At 30.0% G+C, this 11,559-nt stretch overlaps 1 protein-coding gene across 1 annotated transcript in view; it reads right to left on the bottom strand.

Moving 5' to 3' along the window:
• lrp5 (low density lipoprotein receptor-related protein 5) overlaps positions 1 to 11,559 on the bottom strand; it is a 98,154-nt gene that overhangs the window by 9,441 nt on the left and 77,154 nt on the right. Inside the window, exons 15-16 of the mRNA XM_073831581.1 lie at positions 8,790 to 8,992; positions 4,117 to 4,307 (exon numbers count right to left, since the gene is read on the bottom strand). Coding sequence (XP_073687682.1) covers positions 4,117 to 4,307; positions 8,790 to 8,992 — 394 coding nt within the window. The remainder of the gene's footprint in view (positions 1 to 4,116; positions 4,308 to 8,789; positions 8,993 to 11,559) is intronic.

Here is an 11,559-nt window from a genome sequence, read left to right as displayed (position 1 = left end):
AAACTTGATTTCAAAATTCATCCTTTGGAATGCCATTTTAAAATCAGACATTGAATTAACAAGGAAAATGTACATCAAAATCATATTACTAAATGTTCTTGTCCATGAATTATAAAGATTTAAGATTCAATTCTTCATTTTCACGTCTCTGTTCAAAAATGGGAGTAACAGTTGAGGGGTTAATGGATCGTCATACTCATATATGGTTCCATTGCTCTGCTGGTCCATAAATCTGGCACGATCAAAGTACTCTTTCAATATTCAAAGTGCTAATAGAGACCGAATTTTCCAAGTACGATACAGAGCTATCTACACAACTGCACAACTTATTATAGCCCACAAACTAATAACAGCCTAGATATTTTATGTAGCTTAATTTGAGCGCATTGGGGAGTCGCTCTCTAAACGCAGGGTATTAAAATAGCTTTTGAATGCGCGTGCGTGTTTTACTTTTGGTTTCGTTTTAACGACCGCGCGGAACTCTCGACGGCGCTGAGCGTGCATTCTACAATACAAGAGATTACTTTAACAAAACCATTTGAAAGTGGGTGCACACCAACGGGATTTTGAAAAGCGTGTCCCCAGTGGAAATTAGTGGAAATGCAGTAATTAGGCTAGCAAAAGTTTTGTAAAATATAAATAAAATATAATTGGCTGAATCGTATAAATGCTGGATTAAGATCGTGAGGGGGGTCGAATCGAGATCGCGATCTTTTAACGATTAATTGTGCAGCTCTACCACAGGCCATACAATATGAGACAGGAAACAAAAACATTCTGAGCACGAGATTCAGTGACATGGTTACGTGACGAGGGAAAAGACCTAATCTTTCTGGCAAAGTTTTGACATCCAAATTGATTTTCAAAATGAAAGACTAACATTGAGTTGTACGGGAACATTTAGCTTTTCAAGTCTTCAATCATGATGTTTTGGTACAACATTACAAACACCACAATGTTCGTTATTACAATTGCACAATTCTATTTTACACTACTTTCATGTTAACCCAAATTGTTATACTGTTAATTAGATTATGCACACTACATTCTTATTTTAGTATTACTTATATGCCACTTCAAAATGTATTAACATTTTATATCTGTTTTTGCTTATGTTTCAGTAATTGTATAATTTGTGCTTTTGCCATTTTTTATTTCAAAATATTTACCTTAAATGTTAAATGTACAATTTTAGTTTTTAGAAATTTTAGTACTTAAAACTTAAATTATTTTGGTTAGCCGTCAAAGCAACATTTTTTTAATTTTCATTTAAGATTTTAAGTTTGGCATTTTTTTAAATTTTATTTTATTTTATTTTATTCCAGCTATTTCTTTCATTAATTAAAATGTTTCCTGAAAGTTTTAGTTTTACTTACAATAACAGTAACACTAATTTGTACAATATTAGTTTAAGCGGATTTTAGCCATTTTTAAATAAATTTATCGATATATGATGGATAATATTAGATATTTTACAGTTCTGCATGCTCATTTTACCTATTCTGACTACAGTTGTTGCCATCTGACACTTTAACAGTAAAGCTCGAAATGGATATTTATTTTTCATACTTTATATTTTAATCCAGTGATTTTAATTTGTATTTTACTTAGACAAAATTAAAAGTACTTAAATTTATATATATATATATATATATATATATATATATATATATATATATATATATATATATATATATATATAAATATAAATATAAATATAAATGTTTAAGTTTTAGTAATTGTTGTGCTTTTGCCCTTTTGTTAGGTTTTTGTTTTTTAATTTTCAAATATTTAGCTATATTTTAATTTTTTATTTTATTTTACTTTTAGTAATGTTAGTGCTTCAACTTAAATCAGTATTACAAATTTCACTTTGGCAGCAAACACAAGTTTATATTTTTACGTTTAATTTTGGTCCAATATTTTATTAGATTTGATTTAATTTGATTTTATCCAGTTTTACTTAAATTAATGAAAAGGCACATTTTTACTAATTGTGTTGTCCTTTTTTTCCATTTAAAAATATTTAACTGAATGGAGGAATTTTGATTTTTAACAACCATGTGTATTGCAGATATTTCTACAATAAAAATAAATAAATAAATAAATAAATAAATAAATAAATAATAATAATAATAATAATAATAATAATATTTAACTGTAATTTTTATTATTTTAAATTAGTAATTATATTAGTACTTCAACATAAACTGACTTTGGTTAGCTGCCAAAGCAACATTTCTAATTGTGATATATGTTGTAAAATGGTCTGTTTTATTTTGTATATTTTATTATATTATAGCTTTACTTCAAAATAATGACTTTTTTTTTTTTTTTACATTTTATTTCAGTTCTATTTCATTTTATTTTCCGGCTGTATTTTAATTAATGAAAATAATTTTTTTTAAATGTTTTAGTTTTAGTGACAACACTAATTTTTACAATATTAGTTTTCTGTGGACTTCAGCAATTTCTATTAATTGTGTTGTGCTTTGGCGATTTAATTTTTTTTTTTTTATATATATATTTCAAAATATAATTTTTTTAAATATCAAAATTAGTAATGTTAGTTAGTAATGTCAGCACTTTATTAAACTTATTCTATTATTTTATTTTAATTTTATTTATTTTATTGCTTTACTTCAATTAATGACAATTTTAGTTTTAGTCACTTTTTTTTTTTTTACATTTTGGAATATTTAAAAATAGAATTAATTAATTTTAATTTTATTGAAAATTATTTTAAAGTTTTAAGTTACAATAACAACACTTATTTGTACACTATTAGTTATGTATGTATGGATGTATGGATGTATGGATGGATGGATGGATTTGGCTTGACCTGTGACGACACAGGATGTGATGCTCCTCCCATGTATACCAGTGTGATAGTATGCAACCAGAGGTGATGGAAGCAATAATAAACAGCTTGTGAGTGTTCCAACATTCCTGTCTGCTAGCGTCTCTACGAGCATGTATGTTAAAGACCACAAGACATACAGAAACACTACAGATGGATGGATGGATAGACGGATAGACAGGTAGACAGTAGTGATGCGCGGGTCGGGGTTTTTTTCAACCCGCGGGTCCCGCAATTATGAAATTATTTGGCCCGCCCCAGCCCGCCCCGCAGTACTGTGTCTATTTTTACAACCCGCCCCGCCCCGCACCCGCGACAATTAAATAGACATACTATGCATTGTAATGCAAATGAAAACCGAAAGTGCTTTTCGCCCTTTAAACTGGCAACAATACTGTACGATTATGAATATGAACCATAAATCAAATCATATTAATAACAAGATAATCAGTGGTGTAACGTTAGTGGTGCCGGAAGAAATGTGGGTATATATGCTTCATTTATGAATATCGTTTTGAACTTTCTGTTTGAACGCATTCGTTTACTGGATCCTTGGACTGAAAGGTTTAAAGGTTCACTGGTTTAAGGAAGTTCTGATCATGAAAATCTGCTTCTTTTTATTTGTAAGATATTGTTTTCGTTATTATGTACTGTTTAAAATGACTAGGGTGCAGGAGACGCAGCGGGCGCAATCACCAAATACACTTCAAAGCAAGCCGGCGCCACAGTCCTGACTACATCATTGCTGTCTTTATTGTGTGTTTTTAGCGAATATTTACATTCATTCACATATGACTGGATGTGGTTGACTGTCATGATTTTGGCTAATGCAGGAAAATGCGCATCAGAGGAGATTTAAATACGCATAGCACCAGGCCTGCAGAGCCGAATGAGCGTTCGCTTGATGCGCTTGTGGCTGGCAGCGGGAGCTGCTTGGCGCTTTCGTGACGTGACGTGTTGATAACCTTATTAAAGAACTTAATAAAATATGAAAATAGATATTCCCAAATATGTAATATAGGCTATAGGGAATTGCACGCAACATACATTGATTTTTTTATTTTATTTTGTATTTAATGACCCGCCCCAACCCGCCCCGCAAATAAAGTGACAGTTTCTTTACCCGCCCCAACCCGACCCGCGGGTTACCCGCGGGGCCCGCGGGTTATGAGACGACCCGCGCATCACTAGTAGACAGGTAGACAGGTAGATAGGTATACTATTAGATATGCAAGCAAAAATATAGCAGTATTTACCAGACAGGTCACTGCTCTCAATCCGTTTCAGGTCTGCGTCCACCCAGAACAGTTTGCCCAACTTGTTGTCCAAAGCCAGTGCCACGGGGCGGATCAAACCGGTCGTGAATAGGGATTCACGCTCCGTCCCATCCAAAGACGCACCTTCGATTTTAGCCGAGCGATCCTGGACAGTAGTGAAATACATGTAGCTGTGGGAAAATAAAGAAACAATAAAGAAACAAGTAGCAAATATGTGACAAAAAAAAAAAAAAAAAAAAAAAACAGACTTTAAACAGATTATGCAAACATCTTTCAAGATGTTTAAACATTGAATAAAAGCGTTTGTAGTAATTTATGTTATTGCATTGCAAAGCAAACACATGATCTGTAGGAATAGATAAACATTCATTTGTTGAACGGAGGGAACAGCTTTGATGTCTCTGTGTTATTTTGACTGTGTGAGAGAACTGGTGTATATCTTCACACATCCCAAAAGCCCTTTAGCCCTAATGTTATGTCTAGACTAGTCTGCGATAACTCTCAAAGGTGCGCTGCTCCTTTGTTTTCAGCTGCTGTCTGGGAAACCCACAATTTGCATCTGTTAGCAATTTTGCTCGGCTTAAAAAAACAAAACGCCGATATTGATATCGTACAGTACAGTTCTTGACTGTCTTTAAAAAAAAATGAGATAAACTATCACAGCAACAAAGCAAACCACTTTAAAAACAGTTATTTCCTTTGGGAAACATTTGGGGGATCTACATTATATGTGATGCATTTCCAATGCTAAGATGGGAACAGAAGAAATGAATAAACCCCAAAATTGGTTTGGCTGATGGATCTGAAGACGCCTTTTCTGAGTCAGAGCGCTATGGAGTGTTATATACTCGCTAAACGTCTGCCAATGCCTGACTTTGGCGTAGGGAATGTAGCATATTGCGTATTAAATTTCCCACCTGCGATGTTAAACAAATCCTTATGCGAACATCTTTGAAGATGGTTTGACCCTGACCGACCTGAAAAACTAGGTGAAGCAATGCTTCATCAATTTTTTTTATGACATTTTGAGGTTGTCTTTTAGCGAGGGTCAAAGCAACATCTTGAACATGACAAATCTGGCACACCGAATAAAAAGATGTTACCGTGTGAATTAAAAATGAAATCACATGGAAATTTCTTTGAAGGGATAGGTTACCCGAAAAAGAAAGCTCTGTTATTAATTACTCCTGCTGTTCCATTTTTTAGTAAATCCGTGAGTTGACCTCTGCATAAACAGTAACACAACTACCATGTTTAAGGCCCAGAAAGCTAGTAAGGAAATCAGTGGTTCAACCGTAATTTTATGAAGCCATGAGAATACTTTGTGTGCAAAGAAAACAAAAACAACATCTGTATTCAACAATTTATTCTCTTCCGTTTCAGTCTTTATTGCATGTTTACTAGAGTACCACAGCGTATGTGAATAAAGTTGTTATTTTTGTTTTCAAAAGCTCTCAGATTTCATCGAAAATATTTTAATTTGTGTTCGGAAGATAAACGAAGGTCTTACGGGTTTGAAACAAATAATGACAGAATTGTAATTTTTGGATGAACTATCCCTTTAAATCCATAATTGTTAGACTTAAAGTGAATTATCTAAAACTAAAAAACTATTACAATATTTTTTGGTAATGAAAAAAGTTGATGAAAATCCCTTAAAACTTCAAAATGTAGAAATGGGATAAAATAGAAAAGTTGCCTTTTTTTTAACTGCAATAAGTTAAAGTACTAAAATGACCAAAACTGAAATAAAAATGAATAAAAGCTAATTAGAAATATAAAAAATGACTAGAAAATAAACTAATTGAAACATTTACAATTACTAAAATGGGAACTAAAATAAAAAAAGCTCAAAGTGAATTATGCAAAAGTAAAATTAATTTTTTTTTGGTAATTGAAAAAGTTAAAATAAAATAAAATATTAGATGAAAACCTTAAACTTAAAATATGTAAAAAATCGAATAAAATAGTAACATTGCCTTTTTTATTAAACTGCAATAAGTTAAAGTACTAAACTTACGAAGAGTGAAATAAAAATAAATAAAAGCCAAATAGAAATATAGAAAATGACTAGAAAATAAAATAATTTAACTGAAATAAATTGACGTACTAAAATACTAAAATGTATAAAATATGACCAAAGCGAATAAAATGATTAAAATGGGAACAAAAATAAAAAAAAAACTCAAAGTGAATTCTGTAAAAGTAAAACTTAAAATATTTTTTGGTAATTGAAAAAGTAAAAATAAAATAAAATATTAAATGAAAACCTTAAACTTAAAATATTAGAAATGGAATAAATTAGACATGTTGCCTTTTTTATTTTACTGCAATAAGTTAAAGTATTAAATGACTAAAACTGAAATAAAAATAAATAAAAGCTAAGTAGAAATATTAAAATGACTAGAAAATAAAATAATTTAACTAAAATAAGTTAAAGTACTAAAATACTAAAACTAAAACAGAAAATAAGACGAAAGCACGTAACAATTACTAAAATGGGAACTAAAATGAATTAAAACAAATCTTAAAAAGGAATTATGTAAAAGTAAAACTTAAAAAGTTAAAATAAACACCTTAAACATAAAATATGTAGAAATGGAATAAAATAAAAATGTTGCTATTTTTATTTAACTGCAATAAGTTAAAGTATTAAAATGACTAAAATCGAAATAAAAATAAAGGAAAACTTAATAGAAATATTTAAAAAAAGCTAGAAAACTAAAATAATTTACCTCAAGTAAAATGAAGTACTAAAATACTAAAACTAATCAAATATGAGCAAAGCACATAATTAATAAAGCGGGAACTATTTTTTGGTAATTGAAAAAGTAAAAATATATTTTTTAAATGAAAACCTTAACTTAAAATATTAGAAATGGAATAAAATAAAAATGTTCGCTTTTTATGAAACGGCAATAAGTTAAAGTACTAAACTTACCAAAACTGAAATAAAAATAAATACAAGCCAAATAGAAATATAAAATATGACTATAAAGAAAATAAAATAATTTAAGTGAAATAAAGTACTAAAATACTAAAATGTATAAAATATGACCAAAGCACATAAAATGACTAAAATGGGAACTAAAAAAAAAAAAAAAAAAAAAAAAAAAAAGTGAATTATGTAAAAGTAAAACTTTAAATGTTTTTTGGTAATTGAAAAAGTTAAAATAAAATAAAATATTAAATGAAAACCTTAAACGTAAAATATGAAGAAATGGAATAAAACAGAAATGTTCCCTTTTTATTTAACTGTTAAAAATAAATAAAAACTAAACAGAAATATAAAAAATGACTAGAACATTAAATAATTTAACTAAAATAAGTTAAAGTACTAAAATACTAAAACATAAAATAAGATGAAAGCATGTAACAATTACTAATTAAATAACTAATTAATTTTTGAGAATTGAAAAAGTTAAAATAAAATAAAATTTTAAATGAAAACCTTAAAGTTAAAATACATAGAATAAAATAGAAATGTTGCCTTTTTTATTTAACCGTTAAAGACAAATAACTAAATAGAAATATAAAAAAAATGACTAAAACGTAAAATAATTTAACGAAAATAAGTTAAAGTACTAAAACACTAAACAAAAGCACGTAACAATTACTAAAATGGGAACTAAAATGAAATAAAATAAAAATCTCAGAAAGGAATTATGTAAAAGTAAAACTTAAAATAATTTTTAGGAATTGAAAAAGTTCAAATAAAATATTAGATGAAAACCTTAAAACTTAAAATATGCAGAAATAGAATAAAACAGAAATGTTGCCTTTTTCATTTAACTGTTAAAAATAAATATATAAAAAAAAGCTAAATAGAAATATAAAAAGTGACCAGATCATATATAACTAAATAATTTAACTAAAATAAGTTGAAATAGTAAATACTAAAACTAAAACCAATAAAATACAACCAAAGCACATGAAACTACTACAATGGGAACTAAACTAAAAAAGCAAATTTAAACTATTATTAAATACTAGAAAAAGCTAGAAATAATATTAAAATAAGTCTGTAACAGACACAGCAAAACATGTGCTTCTATTTAGCCATCTTATAAACAAAGCAGCATAATCATAATGGACAGATTAGGGCTAAATGCAATGAACCTAATCTCAGATATGTGGGTTTTGTGCCATAATTTGTCTGTCCTGCCACTCTTATGGGAGACGTCCCCTCCACCCAACCCAGACGAGGCTGTGAGGGTGAGACGTAAATAGAAAAGCCACTGATGACGGTCACACTAACAATGGGACACACAATTACAGTGCATGCAGCCAACGCCTGCGTATGGTCGACCCGCTAGCGAGCGCCGCGGCACGGGGACCACAGAGGGCCATCTGTTCCACATATTTGGCTATTGGAGAGGCCTGGATGGAATCAAGAGTTTTCCTACAATGCGAAAGAAATGGCGAAGGGCCCCGTCATTAGTCATCCAGTTCTATGCTGTAATTTCAAGTCTGCTGGCCATTTATCAATAAACATTTGATAAGGTGTCGTTATGTTTATGGAAAGGAGCCAAACCGAAGCTGAATAATAAAATCTGGCCCTGGGGTTATGGACACGATGAGCAGTTAAATTTAACAAAGGCTGTAATGATAACTGCATGCCCCATGTTTTATTTGGTTATTAATAATCGTACCCTTTCTCGGCATTCACCACGATAGCGCGTGGCTTGTCCACGTCATCCTTTAGGACCTCTCCGATCACGTGGCTGTCCATGCGATGGATGTTGATGGTGTTGGTGGTCTCGCAGGTCCAGTAGACGGTGCGACTGTAGGGGTCCAGACTCAAGTCATGAGGCTGCTTCGGGTGGAGGTTGGTTGGGGTCATCACTGTGGATGCCTAGATAATTCAGAACAATTTAATTTAAGACTGATAATATATAATTGCTGAATATTTAATCAAATTAACCATAAATAATTTATCATATCATATCACATAATAATTTAATGAAAATAATGACATTAAGATATATTTAAATACCAAGAATATTTATTTAAATAAATTAACAACAACAATAATAATATTTGTTCAATTATTAATTTAATAAATTATATAATACTATAATATTCCTAATAATAACAGTTTGTATCAATATCAGATATTAAGAAATATTTAAAATATTTAAATAAATTAACAACAATAATATTTGTATTAATAATATAAGTAATGTAATACTATAACTTTCTTAATATTAATAATAATAGTTATCGAGATATTAATGATTTTTTGTATTATAAGTAATATAATACTATAATATTCTTAATAATAATAGTTATTATCAAGATGATAATGAAAAAAGTGGATCAGATATTAAGAAATACTTTCATATTTAAAATATTTATTCAAACAAATTAGCAATAATATTAATATTAATAATATAATATTCTTAATAATATTAATAACAATAGTTATTATCAAGATGATAATGAAAAAAGTGGATGAGATATTAATACTTTAATATTTAAAATATTTATTCAAATAAATTAGCAATAATATTAATAATATAATATAATATTCTTAATAATATTAATAACAATAGTTATTATCAAGATGATAATGAAAAAAGTGGATCAGATATTAATACTTTAATATTTAAAATATTTATTCAAATAAATTAGCAATAATATTAATAATATAATATAATATTCTTAATAATATTAACAACAATCGTTATTATCAAGATGATAATGAAAAAAGTGGATCAGATATTAATACTTTAATATTTAAAATGTTTATTCAAATAAATTAGCAATAATATTCATATTAATAATATAATATAACAACATTCTTAATAATAATAATAATAATAATTAGGGGTGCACCGATCCGATATTAGGATTGGATATCGGGCCCGATATTGAAAAAATAGTTTTCTTCATCTTTTTTTTCCTCCGTCGCAGCCAGTGACTGTAAATATAGGTCGCAGCAGATCCTATATGACGGCAAATCAATGCCATTAATAAACGAGTGTACCACTGATGCGGTCGCGCGCAGTAAATCACATACGCGAGAGGAAAACAGACCTATGCGCGAGCAAACGAAAATCGCGATCTCATTTCAAACTTGCGAGGCGTGACATATTCTCTGCGCGCAATACAAGCCCTCGCGCGCATGATCTATCCCACATCCTCGCGCTAGATCTTCTCTCACCTGCTCGCACAAACACTTTTATTTTTGTCAGTCGTGGGGCGGGACTTGCTGGTTTAATTGTAATCTCAAATGCCATTGGTTACCTACTCTATTCCAGAAGTCAGTCACGTTAAATATAGCCTTAAAAGCTTAATGTTGCATGAAATTTAAAATAAAACCTTTAACCATGCCAATAACCGTAGAAAATTGTCATTACAACCTATAAAAAGGGTTTATGTCCTGGGTTTATGGGTTATTAGTTCTTATAGAAATTATTACAATATTAAATGATTATATTAACAATATGCCATGCTGTCTGCGCGAGTCTGTGCGCGATGTAAACAGCATTCAAAATAGGTTAATCATGAACGAATATTAAATAAGGTACATCAAATAAAATAAGCCTACAATAAACATTTTATGCATCCCACAGTCTTGTAAGTCCATTAACTGACCCTCTTTTTCTGTAATATTTGTATCATTCGTTCATATTCGTTATTATATTCGTTATTTAAAATTTCATGCAACATTAGGCTTTTAAGGCTATATTAACGTGACTGACTTCCGGAATAGAGTGGGTCACCAATGGCGTTTGAGATTACAATTAAATCAGCAAGTCCCGCCCCACGAGTCACGACTGACTAAAATAAAAGTGTTTGCGCAAGCAGGTGAAAAGATCTAGCGCGAGGATGTGGGAAAGATCATGCGCGCGAGGGCTTGTATTGCGCGAAGAGAATATGTCGCGCCGCGCAGGTTTGAAATGAGCTCGCGGTTTCCGTTTACTCGCACGTAGATCTGTTTTCCTCTCGCGTATGTGATTTACTGCGTGTGACAGCATCAGTGGTGCGCTCGTTTATTAATGGCATTGATTTGCCGTGATAATACTACATCATTCATTAGCAGCATGTGTGTCGCATGCTGGAACAGTTGGAGCATAAGCATGGAAGGTATGCAGTTTATTATTAATTCAACAATGGTATCGGATGGGTATCGGGTATCGACAGATATACAAAGCCCAGGCATCGGTATCAGGACTGAAAAAGTCGGATCGGTGCATCCCTAATAATAATAATAGTTATTATCGATAATAATATTTTTTGCATGATTAATAATAATAGTAATATGATACTATAATATTATTTATAATATTAAACATAATAATGGTCATCATCAAGATGATGAGGAGAAAAAAGTGAATCAGATATTTAAATATTTAAGAAATATTTAAACATTTAAAACATTTACTAAAAAAAATTATAATATAATATATTGTAATA

This window comes from Garra rufa, chromosome 25, assembly GCF_049309525.1.
Source record: "Garra rufa chromosome 25, GarRuf1.0, whole genome shotgun sequence".
NCBI lineage: Eukaryota > Metazoa > Chordata > Actinopteri > Cypriniformes > Cyprinidae > Garra > Garra rufa.
Note: the sequence above shows the minus strand (reverse complement) of the source record. Positions and strands in the feature narration are given on the sequence as shown.